Here is a 26,177-nt window from a genome sequence, read left to right on the forward strand (position 1 = left end):
TGTAGGTGAATTTAAACATAGAAGAACTCAGTGGAGAGGATCAAATACTCTCCAGATGTGATTTAGGATATCCCTTTTCCTTCAGAACTATGTGACGCTATAGGAGGAAATGATCAGGACCGAGTATAGCAAACTATATCCACCCCTTGATGAAAAGGGAATCAATATATGGCGTGTATGAAAAATCAAAGCAACACTATTTTAGAGGAGTTCAAGGAACGTGAAAACATGAGGGTACATAAGAGGAGTCAACTAATAGAAATGTGTCAGGAGTTGATGGCCATGTACCAGAAGCCATATGAGGTATTGCTGCTGCGGGTAAGCATGGAAGAGGGCCTCAAACACCTTTATTATCTGAGGCCCACACCTATGACTGTTACATCTGAGATCCCGTTCTATATCCCCTGTACTTATTATCAGGTTTTAAGAAAAATATGGAGAGATAATTTCTGTAATATCCTAAAAAGAGCAAGCTTGTTGACATTGTGTCAGCAGATTCCATATGGAATATCTCATTTTTTTGTGATTGTAGCTTGAGTCTTTGAAACCCCAAATTAAGTGATTCTTGTGACCAAACACTCCATTTTACCTCTTCTTGCATGTTAGTACAGTTTTAAAGTAGTCTACCATAAGTTTGTTCTGTTTCAATGCTGTGTTTTTGAGATTTCTTTGGGAGGTGGGGGATTTGATATATGTTCTTCTTTATTGGTGCACAATGGCCTCAGATTCACAGGATTCCTGAGACCTAAACCCAAAATTCTAGAGTTACAGATATGAGCCACTATGTAGGGCTTAGGCCTCAGTTTTGAAGTACCCTTAATGAAAGTATCCTATGTTTTGTGTAAAGGATCAAAGAAAGTCCTCGTTGCAGATAGCTGCTTGTTACACAGCAGTATATAACTCCTACCCATATGCTTCTCATATTCTCACAGCCTGACTTCATTAAGAATTCATTCCATTGTGCTAATCCATGTCATTGGCATTACACTGGGACGTGAAAATACATTTGCAGGATGAATCTGTGTAGTGATGACTGGCAATTATCTTTATATATAAAACTGTATGGACTGGAGAGATGATCCAGTGGTTAAGAACACTGACTGCTCTTCCAGCACTCCTGAGTTCAATGCCCAGCAGCCACATGGTGGCTCACACTCATCTGTGATGGGATCTGATGCCCTCTTCTGGTGTGTCTGAAGGGAGCAAGAGTGCACTCATATCAACAGTGCATTCATAAAATGAATAAATACATCTAATAAATAAATAAATAAATAAATAAATAAATAAATAAATAAATAAATTTATGTATATATATAACAACATTGTGGGCTGTTCCTTCAGATATCTAAGCTTCTCTTGTTTTGTTTTCAGGATTTGGATGACTTGTTCAAAAGGTGAGTTTAATCCTCAGTGTAAGCCAGGATACCCTGAACTATGTTACAAAGTTGAACAAGTTCTCTTAGCAATGTACAAATACACTTTATATAGAAAATACGTAGTTGTTTATGGATGATGGGTTTGGGATTGTGTTCGTGGATATGATGCCTGTTTGGAGTTACCAGAGAGTGTCTTTTTTTTTTCTCTATGAATGAAGCAGTGTATGTAATAGTCTTGAACTAAAATTTGTCATTTTCAAATCCTAATCATTGAGGCCCATGGGCTGTACTTTCCTGGTAGTAGAAGAAAGGGGCTGGAAGCATGGGAAAGAGGTTGGTAACAGGAAGGGCTTGAGAAAGAGCATCTAAGAGGAAGCCATCCTGACTCCTGACCATGGGGTTTCTTTATTATCAGAAAATTTTCTGTGTGAAAAATGTTCAGGTGTTTCCTTTTATTAATTTGATTTGTTAGGAATGCCTATGTGAGTGGACATGTGTGCAGGACACAGGACCACTCTCAGGAGTCTGTACTCTCCTTACACCATGGGTTCCTGAGATTGAACTTCAGTTGTCAGGTTGTGGGACAATGGTTTTAATACTTAGCACTGAGTGAAGATTTCTCCTCATCACTGGGGTGATATCTGTAGCACATTCCTATCAATGTCTTCTCCTTGCAGGACTGAGTTAGTGCAGCCAAGCCGGATGACACAGGGTATGAAACCAAAACTCAGTGCCAAACCCAATACTGGGCTGACTGAAAGGTTTGAGTACTTCCAAGGTGAGTGTCAGCACTGATATAATGACCAGAGGTGCCCTTCAACAGTCAGATAACCTTTTACAATGAATATTTTAATTCCCTAAAAAGATATGTCTAGTTAAGCCACATTATAATCATATTTAGTCAAACAGTTATTTTATAAACAAAGACTAATGAATACCAATTTAATGATGTACATTGTTCAGGCTGAAAATTGTAGTATCATTTGTTCCTTTAGACACAGAGAATGATTAATTCGGGACAGTTTAACATATATTAAGTGATTAAAATATTTGTATGTTTTCTATTAAATATTTTAGCAATTGATTATTTTATGTTGGAGACATTATTTCTCTTTGTAACCCTGGCTATCCTGGGACTAGCTCTGTAAACCAGGCTGGGCTCAGACTCACAGAGATCCAAAGTCATATATCACAGGCAATAAAAATAAAACAAGTTGATAAGACATGGGGCAGTCTGAATCATACTGGGAGATCAAAATATGGATTGTAACATCACAGGAAAAGAATATCAGAGGAACCAGGGTTTAGTTAAATGCAGACACTTGCTACTAGGGAACAATTTATAAGGCATACAAATCTGCATAGTGGGATGAAAATCAAAACCATAAGATGAAAGCAATCATGACCTAGGACTTAGGAATAACATTTGATGGAGACTCAGGGGAACAGCCTTCAGGGGGTCCTCATTGCATTGCACACAGCTTGTTTGCCCAGTGTAACCAAAGCCCCTGATAGAACTGTGCAGTTCTGTGCTATGGCTTCGACCTCTGCAGCTTCTCCAGATTTTCAAAAAGTTTTCATTATGTGCTCATTCTGTTTCTTTGGGGAAATTGTTGACTTTGACTTATCTGGGCTATAGCTACCCTTCCAGTCTTAGACTTTCTATTTTTAAAACCCAGGAAATTTTTAGGTACCTTTCTCTCACACCTGACAAATGTAAATATTTGTTTTAACTAAAATTTCTTTCTTTTTTTTTATGTTGGTTTTGTTTTCTGTTTGTTTGTTTGTTTGTTTGTTTGTCTTTCTGGGTTTTTTTTTTTTTTGAGACAGGGTTTCTCTCTTGTGTGGTCCTGGCTGTCTTGGAACTCACTCTGTAGACCAGGCTGGCCTCGAACTCAGAAATCCACTGCCTCTGCCTCCCAAGTGCTGGGATTAAAGGAGTATGCCACCACGGCCTGGCTTAACTAAAATTTTGTCTCTTCCTACAGTGAAATTTTTCTTTCAAAATTTAATCTTATACAACTGCCTCCCAAGTGTAGTTTTTGATGTCAGAAGATTCACCTCTAGATCTGGCAATGAAAATCCATTTCTGGCTGTACCTGGATCCTATTGTGCTTCCTGGGGAGCAGAGAGCTTCACCACTGGAAAATATTACTGGGAGCTGGATTTGAAGGACCATGAGCAATGGGCTGTAGGGGTCTGTAACAATGTCTGGTTAAAGAAGAGAAACCATGAGATTGGATCTGTAGGTGCATTTCTTCTTGTGTGTTTGAAGGAGGGTGATCAATACAGCCTCCTCACCACCTGCCCAACATTTCATCACCACTATATAGAGAAACCAGTTGGCCGGGTTGGCATGTTCCTTGATTGTGAGGATAGATGTTTGAGTTTCCTGTAGCCAAGAGTTCTCTCATATACAGCTACTGCCTGGAACTTTCCATTGCACTGTCAGGCCTTACTACTGTACTGCCCACATATGATCATAGGAAGCTATATCTAGTATGCTAGTGCTTTTCTATGGTAATGTGTCCTCTCTTTATTGTGATTAAATATTATGATGGTTTGTATATGCTTGGCCTAGAGAGTGGCACTATTAGAAGCTGTGGCCATGTTGGAATATGTGTGTCACTGTGGTTATGGCCTTTAAGACCCTCATCCTAGCTGACTGGAAGCCAGTCTTCCACTAGCAGCCTTCAGATGAAGATGTAGAATCCTCAGCTCTCCCAGGACAGCCAGGGCTACACAGAAAAAACTCTGTCTCGATAAACCAACAACAACAACAACAACAACAACAACAACAACAAAAGAATCCTCAGTTCTGCCTGCACCCTGCCCACCTAGATGTTGTCATGCTCCCACTTTGATGATAATGGATTGAATCGCTGAACCTGTAAGCCAGCCCCAATTAAATATTGTCCTGTTTAAGACTTGCCTTGGTCATGGGGTCTGTTGACAACAGTAAAACCCTAAGACAAATATTATAATGATATTAAATATAAAAGATGGGTGACTGCTTGCTTCATATCTGTGGTCCACATGTTCCTCCCAGAACACTTACTTTCACAGTGGTTACTGCTTTTCATTTGTTTTTACATATTTGTAAGAATTGCTCATTAGAATCAAGAATCTACTGTAGAATTGGAATTTTTAAGTGTGCTCAGGATACAAAGTAGGATTCCAGGACTATTATATTATTATGTATCTGTGTGATTCTAACTTAGGCTATAGCTACCCTTCCAGTCTTAGACTTTCTATTTTTAAAACCCAGGAAATTTTTAGGGACCTTTCTCTCACACCTGACAAATGTAAATATTTGTTTTAACTAAAATTTCTTTCTTTTTTTTATGTTGGTTTTGTTTTCTGTTTGTTTGTTTGTTTGTTTGTCTTTCTGGGGTTTTTCTCAAGCAGAGGCACAGAGATGTACTGTAGGCAGATTTTTTGATCAATAAAAGCTTGAATCCCAATTTTATATAAACAAATATAATTATTTACAATCTGTGAAAGAACCATGTTCTCATCATTCAGAGAAAAGAGATTTTTTTCTAGAAAAAAATGAAAGTGAGTTTCCCCCCATCTTTCACTTCTATTATTTTATAGCTGTTTTTTGTTGGGGACACACTTGAAAAATCTTAACTAATTGTCCCCAACATAAAACAGCTTTAAATATTGAATATTTTTCCAGTCTGAGAGCACACAAATGCTTTCTGACATTCACAGCTTCAATCCTCTTCTGGAAACTTTTCATTGGTAGTTTGCTAGAGTGTCCAGTGCATCTGAGAACACTGGGAGATATACATGGTAATGTCCATCCAAGGCCACTTTCTTTAATCATCCTAGATTTTCAGAAATGAATACTTAATTTTTTTCCTTCCCTTGGGTTAGCCAGTAAGGTTCTCTCTGTCTCATATTGTTCCTAAAGGCTTAATCTAAGTTACATGTCTTTTTTTTTTTTTTTTTTTTTTTTTTTTTTTTTGTCTTTTGGATTTGTTTTTTTCGAGACAGGGTTTCGCTTCATAGCCCTGGCTGTCCTGGAACTCACTCCACCAAGAAGAACTTTCAATTCTGAACATCTATGCTCCAAATACAAGGGCACCCTCATTCGTAAAAGAAACTTTACTAAAGCTCAAAGCACACATTGCACCTAACACAATAATTGTCGGGGACTTCAACACTCCACTCTCCTCAATGGACCGATCAGGAAAACAGAAACTAAAGAGGGACACAGTAGAACTAATTGAAGCTTTGGACCAATTGGATTTGACTGATATTTATAGAACATTTCACCCTAAAGCAAAAGAATATACCTTTTTCTCAGCACCTCATGGTACCTTCTCCAAAATCGACCATATAATTGGTCACAAGAAAGACCTCAACAAATACAAGAGGACTGAACTAATCCCATGCCTCCTATCAGATCACTATGGTATAAGAGTGGTTTTCAATAGCAACAAAAACAACAGAAAGCCCACATACACATGGAGGCTGAACAATATTCTACTCAATGACACCTTGGCCAAAGAAGAAATAAAAAAGAAATCAGAGACTTTTTAGAATTTAATGAAAATGAAGGCACAACATACCCAAATCTTTGGGAAACAATGAAAGCAGTGCTAAGAAGACAACTCATAGCCCTGAGTGCCTCCAAAAAGAAAATGGAGAGATCATATATTAGCAGCTTATTGACACACCTGAAAGCCCTGGAACAAAAAGAAACTATTTCACCCAGGAGGAGTAGAAGACAGGTAATCATCAAACTCAGGGCTGAAATCAATCAAGTGGAAACAAAGAACCATACAAAGAATCAACGAGTCCAGGAGCTGGTTCTTTGAGAATATAAACAAGATAGATAAACCGTTAGCCAGACTGACCAAAGGGCACAGAGAAAGTATCCAAATTAACAAAATTAGAAATGAAAAGGGAGATATTACAACAGAAACTGAGGAAATCAAAAAAAAATCATCAGATCCTACTACAAAAGCCTATACTCAACATAACTGGAGAATATGGAGGAAATGGACAATTTCCTAGACAGATACCAAATACCAAAATTAAATCAGGACCAAATAGATCATCTAAACAGTCCCATAACCCCTAAAGAAATAGAAGGGGTCATAGAAAGTCTTCCAACCAAAAAAAACACAGGAACAGATGGTTTCAGTGCAGAATTCTATCAGACTTTCAAAGAAGACCTAACACCAATACTCTTCAAACTGTTCCACAAAATAGAAACAGAAGGAACCCTACCCAATTCCTTCTAGGAAGCCACAATTACGCTAATACCAAAACCACACAAAGATCCAACAAAGAAAGAAAACCTCAGAACAATCTCCCTTATGAACATCGATGCAATAATACTCAATAAAATTCTTGCCAACCGAATCCAAGAACACATCAAAAGGATCATCCACCATGATTAAGTAGGCTTTATCCCAGGGATGCAGGGTTGCTTCAATATAAGGAAATCCATCAATGCAATCCACTACATAAACAAACTCAAAGAAAAAAAACCACATGGTCATTTCATTGGATGCTGAAAAAGCATTTGACAAAATTCAGCATCCTTTCATGCTAAAAGTCTTGGAAAGAACAGGAATTCAAGGCCCATACCTAAACATCGTTAAAGCAATATACAGCAAACCGGTAGCCAGCATCAAACTAAATGGAGAGAAACTTGAAGCAATCCCACTAAAATCAGGGACTAGGCAGGGCTGCCCCCTTTCTCCTTATCTTTTCAATATTGTACTTGAGGTACTAGCTCGGGCAATTCGACAACATAAGGAGGTCAAAGGGATACAAATTGGAAAGGAGGAAGTCAAACTATCATTATTTGCAGACGACATGATAGTCTACCTAAGTGACCAAAAACACTCCACTAGAGAACTCCTACAGCTGATAAACAACTTCAGCAAAGTGGCAGGTTATAAAATCAACTCAAGCAAATCAGTGGACTTCCTATACTCAAATGATAAACAGGCTGAGAAAGAAATTAGGGAAATGACCCCCTTCACAATAGCCACAAACAGTATAAAGTATCTTGGGGTGACTCTTACCAAACATGTAAAAGATCTGTATGACAAGAACTTCAAGACTCTGAAGAAGGAAATGGAAGAAGACCTCAAAAAATGGGAAAACCTCCCATGCTCATGGATCCGCAGGATCAATATAGTTAAAATGGCCGTTTTGCCAAAAGCAATATACAGATTCAATGCAATACCCATCAAAAATCCCAACTCAATTCTTCACAGAGTTAGAAAGAGCAATTCTCAAATTCATCTGGAATAACAAAAAACCCAGGATAGCTAAAACTATTCTCAGCAACAAAAGAAATTCTGGGGAATCAGTATCCCTGACCTCAAGCAATACTACAGAGCAATAGTGTTAAAAACTGCATGGTATTGGTACAGTGACCGGCAGGCCGATCAATGGAACAGGATTGAAGATCCAGAAATGAACCCACACACCTATGGCCACTTGATCCTGAAAACATCCAATGGAAAAAAGATAGCCTTTTCAACAAATGGTGCTGGTTCAACTGGAGGTCAGCATGCAGAAGAATGCGAATTGATCCATCCTTGTCTCCTTGTACTAAGCTCAAATCCAAATGGATCAAGGACCTCCACATAAAGCCAGACACTCTGAAGCTAATAGAAAAGAAACTGGGGAAGACCCTTGAGGACATCGGTACAGGGAGAAAGTTTCTGAACAGAACACCAATAGCGTATGCTCTAAGAGTAATAATTGACAAATGGGACCTCCTAAGGTTACAGAGTTTCTGTAAGGCAAAGGACACCATCAAGAGGACAGATCGGCAACCAACAAATTGGGAAAAGATCTTCACCAATCCTACATCAGATAGAGGGCTAATATCCAATATATATAAAGAACTCAAGAAGTTAGACTCCAGAAAACCGAACAACCCTATTAAAAATGGGGTACAGAGTTAAACAAAGAATTCTCACCTGAAGAATTTCGGATGGCAGAGAAACATCTTAAAAGATGCTCAATTTGATTAGTCATTAGGGAAATGCAAATCAAAACAACCCTGAGACTGCACCTTACACTAGTCAGAATGGCTAAGATTAAAAATTCAGGAGACAGCAGGTGTTGGCGAGGATGTCAAGAAAGAGGAACACTCCTCCACTGCTGGTGGGGTTGCAAATTGGTACAACCACTCTGGAAATCAGTCTGGCGGTTCCTCCGAAAAATGGGCACCTCACTTCCAGAAGATCCTGCTATACCACTCCTGGGCATATACCCAGAGGATTCCCCAGCATGTAATAAGGATACATGTTCCACTATGTTCATAGCAGCCCTATTTATAATTGCCAGAAGTTGGAAAGAACCCAGGTATCCCTCAACAGAAGAGTGGATGCAAAAAATGTGGTATATATACACAATGGAGTACTATTCAGCCATTAGAAACAATGAATTCATGAAATTCTTAGGCAAATGGATGGATCTGGAGAGCATCATACTAAGTGAGGTAACCCAGACTCAAAAGATGAATCATGGTAGGCACTCACTAATAAGTGGATATTAACCTAGAAAACTGGAATACCCAAAACATAATCCACACATCAAATGAGGTACAAGAAGAAAGGAGGAGTGGCCCCTTGTTCTGGAAAGACTCAGTGAAATAGTATAGAACAAAATCAGAACAGGGAAATGTGAAGGGTTGGGTGGGAAAACAGGGGGAGGGAAGGGGACTGATGGGACTTTCGGGGAGTGGGGGTCCAGAAAAGGGGAAATCATTTGAAATGTAAATAAATATATCAATAAATTAAAAAAAAAGATACAGAGGACCTATCTGCACTCTGACTCCAACTCGAAGTGGGGACCAACACCTCTGATTTCTATGGGCACCTACACTCACACATTGCACAGGTGCACAGACATGCCTAAAAACAAAATCTTAAAAACAAACTGAAGCCCAGACTGGATAACTGCAACTGCTCCAATAAAGAAACATCAACTGGTAAAGGGCCTTCCTGTCAAGCCTGACTGAGTGGAGTCCCACGAACCTCACTGTAAAGGAGAAACCAACCTGTCCTCTTGCCTTCATGTTCTTTACATGGTACAGCTTGATAGACACACAAAACAAGTAAAAATAGTGATAGGGAAAAAGAGGGTTTATTTAAAGAGATGGACAGATAGAAGAGAGACTCAGTGGGAGAGGAAGGCCCTAGCCTCTCAGATTTGGGCCACAATAAGGTGATACCCTGAGAGAACCCCAACTGCTCAGAGGAGAAGTGGCAGGGGATGAAGGATTTGGGATGGGTTGACCAGGAGGGAAGTAGTGAGTGGGATGCAAAGTGAGTAATTTAAAAAAATGAAATAAAATTTAAGAAAATATGGGGTACAGACCCAAACAGAATTCTCAACAGATGACTCTTAAATGGCTGAGAAGCACTTAGGAATGTGAATCCTTAGTTATCAGATAAGGACAAATCAAAATGACTCAGATTTCATCTTCACACTCATCAAAATGGCTGAGAAAAAAATATCAAGTTACAGTTCATCCTGGGAAAGATGTGGAGCAAAGGGAATACTCATCCAGTGCTGGTGAGAGTGCAAACTTGTACAGCTTTTTTGGAAATCAATTTGGTAGTATCTCAGAAAACTATCTCAAGGATCAGGTATACCACTCCTGGGTATACACCCATAAGATGCTCTATCATACTATAAGGACATGTGTTCAACTAAGTTCTTAGTAACTTTATTCTTAATAACCAGAAACTGGAAACAACCAAAAAAAAAAAATGGATAAAGAAAATGTGGTACATTTACATAATGGAATATCACTCAAATATTTTAAAAAATGACACAATTAAATTTGTAGGCAAATAAATAAATCTAGAAAATACCATCCTGAGTGGTAACCCAGACACAGAAAGACAAACATGGTATGTACTCACTTATGACTGGACATAAGCCACTACATACAGGATAACTACTCTGCAATCCACAGACAGAATGAAGCTAAGTAAGTATCAAGGAGGCCTGTGAGAAACACTTCTGGAGTTAACATTGCTTGAGATTAATCATGAATGAGTCTGCCAACATCTGTCTTTGTTTTTAATTAAGATGTGTTATGGTCTACACGTTCCTCTGCTTATGAATATGTCCTAGTCTGGATGAAACAGCCTTAGTCAAACATAGACACTGTGTACCATAAATTTGCTACATAAGGATTTATGGTCACTGTTTATCTTCCTGGAATTGGTCATGCTTTGTGTTGCTTGCCTTTAAAAGACATTGAGAAAACACACTTGCTGCTGGCATGGTATTCACCAACAGCCTTCCCATACCTGTTTTTGGCATCTTCTTTCTGCCTTTCCTAAAATCATCCTCAATCTCCCAGTGGTGACTCCCACACTGACTGACCTGCTGGATCCTGGGAGGGCCTGAGGAGTGATGCTTGAATTTCACTGAGAAAGGGAATTAAAATAGACATAGAAGTTGTCAGAGGAAAGGATTGGGTTGGGGGGGGCGGGGTTGGGGAAGGGAACAGGAGAGATCAATTATGAGGATGACAGAGGAAAACAGAACTGAAAGAGGGGACTGGAAACAGTTGTGGGGAGGCAGGGGCATCTCTGGGAAGAGGTACAAACCTAGGACAGTGGAAATTCCAGGAATGTCTGAAGGTAACCCTACCTAAGACTCCTAGCAATGAAGGATATTGAGCCTGGAAAGGCCACCACCTTTTATCAGAAAAGACTTACAGTGGAGGATGAGAACACCAAAACAGCCACACAAACTTCAACCCACAATTTGTCCTTCCTACAGGATGTTCAAGAGAAAGATGAAGCAGAAATTGAGAGAGCTGCCAACCAAAGACTGACCCAACTTGAGACTCATGACATGAGAGAAATCCCACCCTGGCACTATTAATGTTATTCTGCCATATTTGCAGATTGGAGCCTAGCACAACTGGCATCTGGAAACAGATGCAGAGACCTACAGTCAAACATTAGGTAGACCTTGAGGAATCCTGTGGAAGACAGGGAGGAAGGATTGAAGGAACCAAGAAGTCAAGGACACCACAAGAAAACCTACAGAATTGCTGAACAGAACCATCAAACAGAGAACATGGATGTGCTGGACTTAGGTCCTCTGCACATATGTAACAGATATGGAGCTTGGTGTTCATGTGGGACCATGCAGGAGCATGGCATGTCAGTGAACTTGTTGCCTGTCCTGAGTTATCTGCCTCCTAATTGGGTTGCATTGTCCAGCCTCAATAGAAGATATGCATATTATTACTGCAACTTGATATGCCAATGAGGGTTAATATACATGGGAGACTTCTTTTCTGAGAAGGGGATGAATGAGAATAGGAGGGGAAGTGAGGAGAGACTGCGAGGATAAGGGAGGGGAAGCTGCAAGTGGGATGTAAAGTTAATTAACTAATGGGAAAAACACTCATGGGTTTGACATAAAACAGATTGATCAGTGGAATCAAATCAGACTCAGTAATAAATCCACACACCCATGGAAACATGATTTTTGATACAGAAGACAGAAATTCATAATGATTAAAAGAAAACACCTTCAACAAATTATGCTGATCTATTTGGATCTCAAGCTGTAGAGGAATGCAAATTGATCCATATCTATTACCCTATGTAAAACTCAAGACCAAGTGGATTGATGAACTCAACATAAAACAAGATACACTATAACTTATAGAAGAGAAAATGGGGGAAATACTTGAACTCATTGGCATAGAAGACAACTTCTTGAACATAACACCAGTAGAGCAGGTACTAAAAACAATGATTAATAAGTGGGCCCCCATGAAACTGAAAAGCTTGTGTATAGAACAGTACTCCATCAATAGGATAAAATGGCAGTATTTAGAATAGGAAAAGATTTTCAACAAATCAACATTCAGTAGAGGGCTAATATATAAAATACATGAAAAACTCAAGATATTAGCCATCAACAAACTAAATAGTCCAATTATAAATAGAATAAACGTATAACCAGAGAATTCTCAATGGAGGAATTCCAAATGACTGAGAAACACTTAAATGTTCATAATCCTCAGTCATCAGGGAAATGCAAATCAAAACTCCTCTGAGATTCCATCTTATACCTGTCAATGGTTAAAATCAATAACATCAGTGACAGCACATGCTGGTGAGTAGGAGAACAACCCTCTATTTCTGGCAGCTGTAAAAACTTGTACAAGCATTATGTAAATCAATGTAATTCCTCAGGAAACTGGGAAATGATCTCTCAAGACCCAGCTATTCCACTAATGGGCATGTGCCCAAAGAGCACACTATACTATCAAAGAAACACTTGCTCAGGTATTTTCAAAGTGGCTTTATTCATAATAGCCCCAAACTGGAAACAACATTAAATTTCCCTCAAATGAAGAATGGATAAATTAAATGTGGTACTTTTATTCCCATGCAAAATATCATTTATTATGAATTATTAAAAAATAAACACTTCAAATAAGTACTACTTGTAAGATTCACTGATGTCCTTTTTAAGACTATTTTAGTTATTAGTTATTTTTTAGTTATTTAGTTATTAGTGGAAACCTGTGAATATGAATGTGGATGTCAGTGAAGGCCACAAGAGGGCGCAGCCCTGGGAAGCAGGTTTTTTTTTTTTTAAATACATATATATATACATATATATATATATGTATGTATATATATTTTTTCTATATTCTTTGTTTACATTCCAAATGATTTCCCCTTTCCCAGATCCCCCCTCCTCATATGTCCCATAAACCTTCTCTCCATCCATTCTCCCATCACCTCTCTCCTTTTTCTCTGTGACACATGAGTCTATGGAGCCCATACCAAGCCATAGTATAATACAAAGTACATTTAATCCAACTTCAAAAGTCTCCAGTCTATAACAGTCATGACAATGTTAAAAAGTTCAAAGTCTTTTCTGAGATTTTTGCAGTATCTTAACTGTAATCGCAATTAAAGTTACAAATACTGGGTCAAAGCCAGACAGAAAACCAGCTAGGCACCCTCCAAACTTCAAATCTCCATGTTTGATGTGATGTGTCTAAGTGGCAGAAGCTGCCGAGTTCTGCTGCTTGAAGGAGATGGAACATGGCCCTCTTGTTCTATTTCATTATCACTAGCTTTCTGTTTTCTACCTCCTTCACTGCCTAAACCTTCCTGTTCTGGAACTTGCTCTGTAGATTGATCTCTGAGAACTGTGTAGCTCTGTCTCATTAATGAGGGATTAAAGGCATGTATCACTCCAGGCAATGGTGGTACACACCTTTAATCCCAGCACTCAGGAGGCTGAGGGAAGCAGATTTCTGAATTCAAGGCCAGCCTGGTCTACAGAGTGAGCTCCAGGACAGCTGTGACTAGACAGAGAAACCCTGTCTCCAAAAACAAAAACAAAATCACAAAACAAACCAAAAAGGCGTGTATCACCATGTCTGGGTCTAAATTTAGCTGGGATGGATCTTTCTTCAAGATCACCACTCCCTTAATTCAAAGTAATATCCTTGAAATCAGGATCAAGCTCCATTTCAATTCCTAGTGCACCCCCTTTTGTTTTTTCTTTTTGTTTTTATTTTTGTCTTTTTCTTGTTTTTATGTTTTTCTAGACTGAGTTTCTTAGTATAGTCATGGACGTCATGAACTCAGTCTGTAGACCAGGTTGGCCCCAAACTTAGAAATTCACCTGCCTCTGCCTTCAAGTGCTGGGATTAAAGGCATGCACCACCATTGGCCAGCTGGTGCCCCTTTAATACTTGAATAATACATTTTATATTTTTTTCTTTCAAAGCTTGCTATACTTGTTCAAAATACACTTCATGAGACATAAACAGAGAACAAAGTCCATGCTGGACATTTTTGAGACTTCCATTGTCAATGCAATTAATTGGAGTCTCTTCAACCTACCCTCAGGCAGACTCTTAAAACTATGGCAGAGAAAATCCTATGGCAAAAGGCAGGCACATTTTTTTCACTAAATATCAAAAGAGCAGCCTCTAGACTTCATAATGAGATCCTTCTCCCACAGTTCAAATCACCCTCAGCACCAATGTCTTCCATATTCCTACTAGAATGGTTCACTAAGCCCAACTTAAAGAACTCCACAGTTTTCCATATCCAAAGTCACCAAAACAACATTCCTCCAGACAAAAACATGAAAAAGCTTATCACACTAATACCCTAGTCCCCAGTACCAACTTCTGTATCAGTCAAGGTTCTCTAGAGTTAGAGCAATTATGGAATGTCTCTATATATTAAAGGAATTTGTTGTCTACAGTGCTTCTAACCAAATAGTGGGCAGCTGTGAATGGGAAGCTCCACTTCATGAGAAAACTTTATTTTCAATGATAAAAAAAGAAGTGCATAGGCAATCAACAGGCTATTCCCTTGAGTATGTCTATGAGGGCCTTTCAGAGAATAAGAGAGAAGAGCCATACTGTGAGCATCCATCCAATTGATTAGACACACAGGAATAAAAGAAAGGAGTGAGTGAGGGCAGGTTTTCTGCTTCTCTGCTCTTTGGCGGCTGAGGTGAAGGCATTAGCTCTGACACCTAGACAAAGAATTAGCCTGTATCAGGGATAAGCTTCTTAACTGATCACCCAATACAAAGTGGTCAGCCCTTGTGATGGCTGTTCTTGGTAGTAATTTGACTACATCTAGAATTAAGTATAACTCAAGTGGCTGGAACTTTTCTTGTGAGGATTTTTTCCCCTCTTGACTGAATCATTTGAAGAGGGAAAACCTACCCAAACCCTGACATTTTGAGCTTCAAGAACCTACCTAAAATCCTAGCCAAAGCTCTGGTAGCCACCTCTATGAAAGACCTATAAGAAGGGAAGGGAGAGGGAAAACTATGGAATTCTATTTTAACTAAGAACATATTAAAAATAAACCATCCAGATGCAAAGCAAGCAAAAACATGGCTGAGATGTGGATGGTTCCTAGTTACTTCACATCTACAACATTAACACACAACTGTCTGGTTAATGTGAACTCAACAGGTGGGGAGCCAGGCATCTTTAAAGTCTACTGTCACTATACACAGTCAAAAGTAAACAGAGGGAGATTCGTGCATTTTCCCCTCTTTTAGAATAGAAAGTCGAGTTAGTAAAGGGGGTAGACTTGGAAGAAGTAGCAGTTGAGATCAATATGAGCAAAAGAAGTTGTAAAATATCCTCCAAATAACTAAAAATGTTATTCACATTGATATTTGCTAGAATCAGAGATTAATGGCGCCACCTTCTGTTAAGCTATGAAAAGCAAAGTATGAGCAGACTGCACAATATATAGTTATAGTAAAACATTGTTGTAAAATTACTAATTTTTTTCCTTAGAAAATTTCTCACTGCATATTCTAGGCAGGTCTTGAACTGAAAATTATTCTTCTTCTGCATTCTAATTCCTTGAACTCTGGGTAAAAGTGTAAACTACCACACCCAGCTAAACAGTGATTCAGGAAGTCCCTTGGGGGAGATTTGCTTGTGGAGATTGGCCAAGGTGTTAGTTCAACCTTTCATCCATTTAGATAATCCCACTTAGAGAAGCTCACCCATTGGAAGCATTAGTAAAAGCTGGGAGGAAGTGGGAGTGGCCTTTTGAGCTCTAAGCACTGTCCTAGGGCCTACCAGGTTCATTTTCCTCCAGTTCAGACCACAGTGTGTTTTCAACCTTCTGGTCCAGACACTGCTAGACCTATCACCCCTGGGCTCTGAGGATCTGATCTCAGAACTGAGCTAGTATTGTATTGCTACCAAGGATTGCTGAGCACAGGGATAATTGCTTGGGTAAGTGCACAATTTACAAGAGAAAATTCCTTCATAGTCCCTATTTTTAACTAAATACAACCAGGTGTTTGCTTAGAAATTATATTTTGCTATTCAGCAAAACCTGACTCAGTTTGCATTTGGATTTCTTTCTTGGGGTATAATGTGGGTTAAGGTTATAAATAATTTTAAATTTATCATTATGCACATTTTAGTTGATCTGATGTATTGTATTGAGAGATAGTTTCATGATACTTTTCAATTTTGTGCATTGTCTAAATTCTAAAATATTTCAAAGTGCATCTTGTGCTAAACAAATGCCCTGAATGGTTTAAAGACATTGGACTTCAAAGATATCTAGGAAAGTATAGAAGTAAAAATTCAATTGTCAGCAAAAGAATTTTCATTTCTCTTGTTATAAATTATAGGAGGGAAGATCTCACAGTATAAATGGATACTTAAGTGTACCATGGCTATTCTTGCTAGAGTTGGGTATGTTAGATTGGAAGGTTACATGTAATTAAGTAGAGAAAACTAACTACTCTCTTATTCATAAGAGTATATTCTATTTAAAATCTGTTGCAATTTTTTTCATTTCTGTGTTTGATCTGGGTGATCTCTGTGTTCTTGTTTTGTCCTGAAATGTCTAATGTACAAAAAAAAAAAGCATGCCAAAGGAAAACATGACCTTTAGCTAAATTAAGGAAGGCAGCATTAAAATCCCAATGTTTTTGCTAATCTAATTGTTGATAATATTAGTAGTGGATTTTAAAATACACAAAACCACCAGCTAAAACCATTTGATTCCATCTGTGTCTAACTGCAAAAGCTTAATTATATTGACAAAATTTGCCTCAGTCAAACTGAGATTCTTTCTTTCCTTTTATTTTTCTTTTTGTTTTTTGTTGTTTTGTTTGTTTTGTTTTGTTTTGTTTTTTCAAGACAAGGACAGACAGGTAGCCCTGGCTGCCCTGGAACTCACTTCTTAGACCAGACTAGCCTCAAACTCAGAGATCAGCCTGCCTCTGCTCCCAAGCACTAGGATTAAAGGCGTGCACCACCACTGCCCGGCTTTCTTTTCTGATATTTTTTCTCTTTTCTTTATTTATGGTACATTTCTTTCTTTTCTTTTCTTTATTTTTGTTTTGGTTTTTTGAGACAGGGTTTCTCTGTGTAAGTAGCCCAGGATGTCCTGGAATGCAATCCTTAGACCAGGCTGGCCTTGAACTGAAATTGCCTGCCTCTGCCTCCCAAATGATGGGATTAAAGGTGTGCACCACCACTGTTGGGTCTGAGATTATTTCTACATATGAAAATTAAAAGAGATTGGAAATGTGTACCCTATGGTTAGATAACCAAGTCTCACAAAGACATGAGAGCTTCACTTATGCCTCAAGATTTCTTCCCACAAACTCAAGGCAGGAGTTTTGTTTTGGGGAAATAAACAAGTGTCTACAAAGAATTGGCCCTGGGATGGAGAGATAGCTCAGCAGTTAGGAGCACTGACTGCTCTTCCAGAGTCCTGAGTTCAATTGTCAGCAACCACAACCATCTGTAATCAGGATCCGAAGTCCTCTCCTGGTGCATCTGAAGGCAGTGACACTGTACCAACATACATAAAATATAAAAAAAAAAATCCTAAAAAAAATAATTCCCCTTGTGTTCAACTTGAGAGAAGCAAGATTGCTATAGTAATGACCTGATATATTTGTGAAAAGCTATTGGATTAGATTCATTCAGTTGGGAAGACCACACTACAATAAGTGTTGGTGAGATCATTCCTCCAGCCCATGGGTTGAGGGCTCCAATGAAGAAAAAGGGGGAAGGGGAACTGAGGAGCAAGCTTTCCTTTGCTTCTTGCTTCCTTATTTTGGAAGTCATGAGTGCAGCTGCCTTGAGCTCCCACCATTTCTTCTCATCATGATATCCTTGAAATAGGAGACAATATAAATTCTTATTCTTTTAGGCATTTTATAGCAGAAAGAAGAGAACTGAGTGATATTTCCCCTGAAGACTTAAGGGTTGGGGCAGTGGAATCTGAATAATAAGAAAGTAAAAGTCAGATACCAAACAAAAGTGTTTAGTTGAGAAGTCATGAAGTAGTGTGCATTTACTTGGATAGACAACAAATGCAGGAGCTGTTTACTCACATGCCTGCAGTGAAAGTCCGGCCTATGGTACAGAAGGACTTGGATCACTCCTCCATATGGTATTTTTTTTCTCTATAACATTGGAGAGGATTGTCTCTGGCCTTTAAAAACATACCAATTCATTCAGCCTGTGTCTGTTGATTGGAGAATTTAGGCCACTGATATTTAAAGTTATTACCAAAATGTGTGTGCTAATTGTGGACATTGTGTTGATTTTTGGTGTTGATTGTTGTTGTGTAGCAGTTTCCTCAGTGACTGAAACAACCTGTTCTGCAGGAGAGCTCTTTAATAATACAGAAGGCAAAGAATTCAAGATAGCTTCAGGAAGTCCCTGAAACTTATCAGATTCAGTTCAGTCCCAGTGTGTATAGAAAAGTCTGCTTAGAGTCACTCTCAGATAAGCTAAGCTGCAAAGAAGATTGTCAGAGGAGCAGAGCTGCAAAGAAATCTCCAAGAGTAAACCAGCTTCCTGGAAGAAGCAGAAACCAGCTCAGCTTCCTCAAAGAGGTTTAGACCAATAGACTCATCTGGAAAGAATGATCTGTTGAGCTGCCTGCAGGATGTACATTGTTCTCCAGGTTTCCAGCTTTTTGAGCTGTCTCTCATTTGGTGGTAGGATTTAGTGATTACAGCAGCTGTCTTTGAGATGTTTCTGCTCTTGTAACCCCTCAGTCATATTACTGTAAGTAACCAAAATTAGACTCATTGATTAAAAAAAAAAAAAAAAACATAACAATGTGGGCCGAAGCCTTCAGGAGGAATATAGATGGTAGATCTAGAATGGTGTCACATCAGGCAATATGTAGGGAAAAGTTCTTGGGAAAAAAATAAGTCTGTATTGCCATAATCAGAATTTAATCACAAGTTGAATCACATTTTGTCTAGTCTCTTGCTCCTCCTCTCTGGTCCAATAATAATAATTCTTATTTTTCCCCTCAGAAAAATGGAGTCAGACATTTTGCAAATCCCCCAGGAAACACTCACCTGCTTCATTTGCCAGGGCATCTTTATGGACCCAGTCTCCCTAAGGTGTGGCCATACCTTCTGCAAGGCCTGTCTCATCCTTTCTTCAGAAGACTTTGGAATCCCTGACCTCTGCCCTATATGTAGGCAACCATCCCATTGGACATTCATAAATAACAACACTATGAAGAATCTGGTATCCACTGTGAGAGAAAACAGGCTCATGAAGTATTTGATTTCTGAGGAGCACAAGTGAGTGATCCACAAGGAGAGAAAGATGACATTCTGTGGTGAGAGCAGGGCCTTCCTCTGCCAATTGTGTTCTGACCCCCAGGATCACAGATGTCACACACACTGCACTATTGGAGGGCGTGTTTGTATGCAAATGGTAAGTGATGTCTCTGGGAAAAAAAAGGATAAGAGCTTGAGAGAGGGAGGCTTAGCAGAGCACAGGGAGAGGCTTGTCCTGATTCTGAGGAATCCACTGTACTCCAAATCTTGTCACTTTTTAAACAAGGAATGAGGAATGACTATAAAATATAAACATTCCTTGACAGGTGCATAAGTGTAAATCTCATTTCTAGTTTCATGATTCATTATATTCACATCACTGAAAATTATAATCATGGTAAATTTACATCTTTAAAAAGTGCTCATGACAGGAGACTAAAATCCCAAAAGTACACTGGAATGAGCTGCTTAGAACCGGGATCCCAGTCGGATGCTAATTATCCAGACAATCGTCAATTGCAGTCTATCACTTTACTTGAGCTCAGGGTGGTTGTATTTTCTAATTCTATGGTCTGAAATTTAAAGTTTCATAGTTTCTAAAAATAAAAAGAAACAGCTTTGTGATCCTTCTTCTACCCTTTCTAAAGTAATTGTGTTCAGTACTAGAGTCTGTCCATCTGGTAATTCATTATTTAAGTAAGGATGACATTTATTTATTACAGCTGGAACTTGAAAAGCAAATGGCATCTTTATTGAAGAAGATCCAAGAACAGCAGGAGAATCTAAATGCAGCGAGGAGAACAATCTTTCACTGGTTGGTGGGTATGAGGCTGATGTGTAAAGTCAACCAGACGCAGGTATCTTGCAAACTTGGACATTCACAATTTGAGGATCATATATGGGATGTGATGCTAGGAAATCCTGTTATGTTAACATTAAGTTCTTAAAGGCAAAATCCAATTTTGAACACAGAGAAAAACCTGGCCATGTGACAGTAGAGTTTGATGATAATGGGCGAATTTATGAGTGTTTAGCAGATTATATCAGACTTTATGACTTCACTTGGAATTTTGGTTGCTATGTATGTGCAAACTTGCATTTTTTCTTTTCCTTTCTTTTTATTTTCTGTTTTGGTTATTTGAGACAGGGTTTCTCTGTGTAGCGCTGGCAGTCTTGGAACTTACTCTGTAGACCAGGCCGGCCTCAGACTCAGAAATCTGCGTGCCTCTGCCTCCCAAGTGCTGGGATTAAAGGCATGTGCTACAACTGCCCAGCCCAAAGTTGCATTTTTGAATGAACATATTATAAATCAAAATCTTTTTTCCAGATATCTCAGACACTCATTTAATAGATGAAAATGGTAAGAGAAAAGGATGGGTTTGTTTGTTTCCTCTATTAATAATGAAGAAATATATAAAATCAAATGATTTACATTTTCTGAAAAGTGGGAACAGTAAATCAGCGTGTGCAGCACCCTGATGGGATCCAGTAGGTGAATTTAAACATAGAAGAACTCAGTGGAGAGGATCAAATACTCTCCAGATGTGATCTAGGATGTCCCTTTTCCTTCAGGACTATGTGACCCTACGGGGGGAAATGATCACGACACAGTATAGCAAACTACATCCACCCCTCAATGAAGAAGTGAATCAATATATGGCATGTATGAAAAATCAAAGCAATATTATTTTAGAGGCGCTTGGGGAAAATGAAGCCATGATGGTCCACAAGAGGAGTCAACTAATAGTAATGTATCAGGAGCTGAAGGCGATGTCTCAGAAGCCATTTGAGGTGCTGCTGCAGGTAAGCATGGAAGAGGGCTTGAAACATCTTTATCATCTGAGGCCACACCTGTGACTGTTACATCTGAGATCCATTTCTATATCCCCTGTACTTATTATCAGGTTTTAAGAAAAATCTGGAGAGATAATTTCTGTAATATCCTAAAAAGAGCAAGCTTGTTGACATTGTGTCAGCAGATTCCGTATGGAATATCTCATTTTTTGTATTTGTAGCTTGTGTCTTTGAAACACCAAATTAAGTGGTTCTTGTGACCAAGCACTCCATTTTACCACTTCTTGTATGCTAGTACAGTTTTAAAATAGTCTACCATAAGTTTGTTCTGTTTGAAAGCTGTGTTTTTGAGCTTTCTTTGGAAGGTGGGTGATTTGATATGTGTTCTTCTTTTGTGGTGCACAATGGCCTCAGATTCACAGGATTCCTGAGATCTAAACCCAAAATTCTAAAATTACAGATATGAGGCACCATGTAGGGGTTAGGCCTCAGTTTTGAAGTACCTTTAATGAAAGTTTCCTATGCTTGAGTACAAGATCAAAGAAAGTCCTCTTTGAAGACAGCTGAGTGTTACAAAGCAGTGTATAACTCCTACCCATATGCTTCCCAAATATTCTCACAGCCTGATTTCATTAGGAATTCATTCCATTGTGCTAATCCACTTCTTTGGCATTACCCTGGGACGTGAAAATACATTTGCAAGGTGAATCAGTGTAGTGATGACTAACAATTATGTTAGAAAATAAAACTTTTATATATATATAAATATAAAATTTTATGGGTTGAAGAGATGGCTCAGCAGTTAAGAGCACTGACTGATCTTCCACCAATCCTGAGTTCAATTCCCAGCAGCCACATGGTGGCTCACAACCATCTATAATGGGATCTGATGCCCCCTTCTGGTGTGTCTGTAGGGAGCAAGAGTGTACTCATATACATAAAATAAATAAGTAAATTTCTAAAAAAAAAAAAAAAAACTATGTATATATAGAACGAAATTGTGGCTGTTCCTTCAGATATCTAAGCTTCTCTTGTTTTGCTTGCAGGATTTGGATGACTTGTTCAGAAGGTGAGTTTAATCCTCAGTGTAAGCCAGGATACCCTGAACTATGGTACAAAGCTGAATAAGCCCTCTTAGCAATGTACAAATATACTTTGTATAGAAAATAATTAGTTTATCGATGATGTGTTTGGCATTGTGTTCATGGATACGATGCCTGTTTGGGGTTATCAGACAGTGTCTTTTCTTTTTCTCTATGAGTGAAGCAGTGTATGTAATGGGCTTGAGCTAAAATTTGTCATTTTCAAATCCTAATCATTGAGGCCCATGGGCTGTACTTTCCTGGTAGTAGAAGAAAGGGGCTGGAAGCATGGGAAAGAGGGTGGTAACAGGAAGGGCTTGAGAAAGAGCATCTAAGAGGAAGCCACCCTGTCTCCTGACCATGGGGTTTCTTTAATATCAGAAAATGTTCTGTGTGAAAAATGTTCAGGTGTTTCCTTTTATTAATTTGATTTGTTAGGAATACCTATGTGAGTGTACACATGTGCAGGACACAGGAGCACTCTCAGGAGTCTGTCCTCTCCTTATACCATGGGTTCCTGAGATTGAACTTCAGTTGTCAGGTTATGTGACAAGGGTTTTAATACTTAGCTCCCAGTGAAGATTTTTCCTCATCCCTGGGGTGATATCTGTAGCACATTCCTATCAATGTCTTCTCCTTGCAGGAGTGAGTCAGTGCAGCTGACACAGAGAATGAAACCAAAACTCGGTGCCCATCCCAATACTGGGCTGACTGAAAGGTTCAACTACTTCCAAGGTGAGTGTCAGCACTGATATAATGACCAGAGGTGCCCTTCAAGAGTGAGATGACCTTTGTACAATGAATATTTTAATTCCCTAAAAAGATATGTCTAGTTAAGCCACATTGTAATCATATTTAGGTAGATGGTCTTCTTACAAACAAAGATTAATGAATACCAATTTAATGATGTATATGATTCAGGCTGAAAATATAGTATCATTTGTTTCATGAGACACACAGAATGATTAATTCAGTACAGTTTAATATATATTAAGTGATTAAAATATTTCTAGGTTTTCTATAAAATATTTTAGCAATTGATTTTCTTTTATTTTGGAGACATTTCTCTTTGTATCCCTGGCTATCCTGGAACTAGCTCTGTAAACCAGGCTGTGCTGGGACTCACAAAGGTCTACCTGCCTCTGGCTCCAGAATGCTTTATTTAAAGTCATGCTCAGCTATCAGTTAAAATTTTAAAGTGTATTATACTCCATAGATTAAAATCCACAAGATATCGTGGCACCCACTTGTAACCCCAGTATTAAAAACATGGCATCAGGAGGATTGCCCAAGAGTTTGAAGCCAAATAGATTGACATAGTGAGTTCCATGCCAGTCAAGGGTATATAGCAAGAAATCATATCTCGAAAAAAGAAATACGGAAATGATCATTAAAAAAAGGAACCCAAACAAACAAAGCCATATATCACAGGCAATAAAAATAAAAAATAATATAAGTTGATAAGACATCAGGCAGTCTGAATCACACTCAGAAATTAAAATATGGATTGTAACATCACAAGGGAAAAATGTCAGAAGAACTGGGGTTTAATTAAATGCAAAAAATTGCTTACTAGGGAACAACTTCTAATGCATACATAGATTTATCTTTGATACAAATCTGCATAGTGGGATGAAAATCAAAACAATAAGATGAAGCAACCATGACCTAGGACTTAGGAATAACTTTTCATGGAGAATCAGGTGTACAGCCTTCAGGGGGTCCTCATTGCATGGCACACAGCTTGTTTGCCCAGTGTAACTAAAGCCCCTGACAGAACTGTGCTGTTCTGTGCTGTGGCATCCACCTCTGCAGTTCTACAGATTTTCAAAAAAAAAAGTTTTCATTATGTGCTCATTCTGTTTCTTTGGGGAACTTCTTGACTTTGATTTATCTGGGTTATACCTACCCTTCCAGTCTTAGCCTTTCTATTTTTAAATCCCAGAAAATCTCTAGGGGCCTCTCTCTCACACCTGACAAATGTAAAAATTTGTTTTAACTAAAATGTCTCTTCCCACAGTGAAAATTTTCTTTCAGAATTTAATTCTATTCAACTGCAACCTAAGCCTAGTTTTTGATGTGAGAAGATTCACCTCTAGACCTTACAATGAAAATCCATTTCTGGCTGTGCCTGGATCCTATCGTGCTTCCTGGGGAGCAGATAGCCTCACCACTGGAAAACATTACTGGGAGCTGGATTTGAAGGACCATGAGCAATGGGCTGTAGGGGTCTGTAACAATGTCTGGTTAAAGAAGAGAAACTTTGAGATTGGATCTGAAGGAGCATTTCTTCTTGTGTGTTTGAAGGAGAGTAATCATTACAGCCTCCTCACTACCTGCCCAACATTTTGTCACTATATAGAGAAACCAACTGGCCGGGTTGGCATGTTCCTTGATTGTGAAGGTGGATGTGTGAGTTTCCTGGATGTAACCCAGAGTTCCCTCATATACAGCTACTGCCCTGGAACTTTCCATTGCACTGTCAGGCCTTACTACTGTACTCTCTATACATGATTTGAAATGTAAATAAAAAATATATCCAATAAAACAAAAAAAAAAAAACAGAAATCTGCCTGCCACTGACTCCCAAGTGCTTGGATTGATGGCATGCACCACCACTGTCGGGTATTTCTTGCAAGGATCAAACTGGCCATACTAGGTGAGTGATTTCAAAATCATATCCTATCTTTCTTGTATCAACATTGTCTGGGTAAAATTCTATTGGTTGTTATTTTGTTGGTTGCCACTTTTGGATGTTCCCTTTGGGTCTCCTCTTCCATGGAAAACAAAGCTTTGCTACTGACTGTGCTGTGCTCAGCATTCCTGCCCCCACTCTGTTTAGCTCCCCTGCTTTCCTCAGTAGAGCAAAAACAATCCTTCCCCACTATTCCACAGAGGAAGGCATGAGCCAGATGTCCTGGTAAGATTATACTATGTATTACTGGGCTTTTCCCTAGGCAATGTCCCATTGTGTACACTTCCCATTTGGTCTTTGGCTGGCCCATGAACTTTGTACAGGACTCAAGTGAGATCAAATTTCAAGGGCAGGGGACAACTGAATAAACTGAGACACAAAATGGGAATGAATCCAGGGAACCACATATTAGATGGTTAGGTCACATCAGGTTGGCAGTGCAACCCAGTTAGCAGAATCAGCAACAAGATAGAAGGGTTTTACAGATTAGTGGAAACAAAGTGCAGAGTCACTATTTTATTCAGGAAATAGGGAAGAGGCTGGGAAAGAGGCTGTGCATAAGAGACTGAATCAGATACAAACAATGTGCCCAAAGAGCTGGGCTCCTGCATCTCTGTAGGCACATTGATCAGAAAGAGGAGTCCTTGAGGTTGCACAAGGCAGAATCAATGCATCCAAAGTAGAATACAGCAGAGACAGACAGACAGACAGACAGACAGCAGACAGACAGAAAAAAAGACAGACTTCTAAATAAAGAAAAATCCTGACCCCACTGCAGAGGTTTCACAGAATACTGTGGGGGAATATAGTCTCCTTTGATTCATTCTCTACATGAGAGGAGACAGGTGAGAAATATACTAAGCATGAAGTACACAAAAGTCCCGGAGCACTCTGAAGAAATTCGTGACACACAGGAGGACAACACAAGGAGATCTGAGGCAGGAAAGTGAGGTCAGACACAGGTAGGAAGATAAAGCCAGAAAGGATACTGGAAAGAAAATACAAATGGCCATGCCTTTCAAATCCTGGGAACAGATGTGCCCCCTCTGAAGTATGAATGTTTAAAAAGGAAGTCAGAGCTGGACCAGAGTTCTAGATCCACCATCAAATACTAGGCCAGAGGTTCCAACA

The 26,177-nt window shown here is 39.0% G+C and overlaps 1 protein-coding gene across 1 annotated transcript in view; it reads left to right on the forward strand.

Annotated features, from left to right (window-relative positions):
• Positions 1 to 228: 228 nt before the first annotated feature.
• Positions 229 to 26,177, forward strand: part of LOC127689688 (zinc finger protein 717-like) — a 162,707-nt gene continuing 136,758 nt past the window's right edge. The window contains exons 1-4 of the mRNA XM_052189337.1: positions 229 to 318; positions 21,048 to 21,278; positions 22,316 to 22,338; positions 22,995 to 23,086. Coding sequence (XP_052045297.1) covers positions 229 to 318; positions 21,048 to 21,278; positions 22,316 to 22,338; positions 22,995 to 23,086 — 436 coding nt within the window. The remainder of the gene's footprint in view (positions 319 to 21,047; positions 21,279 to 22,315; positions 22,339 to 22,994; positions 23,087 to 26,177) is intronic.

This window comes from Apodemus sylvaticus, chromosome 7, assembly GCF_947179515.1.
Source record: "Apodemus sylvaticus chromosome 7, mApoSyl1.1, whole genome shotgun sequence".
Taxonomy (NCBI): Eukaryota; Metazoa; Chordata; class Mammalia; order Rodentia; family Muridae; genus Apodemus; species Apodemus sylvaticus.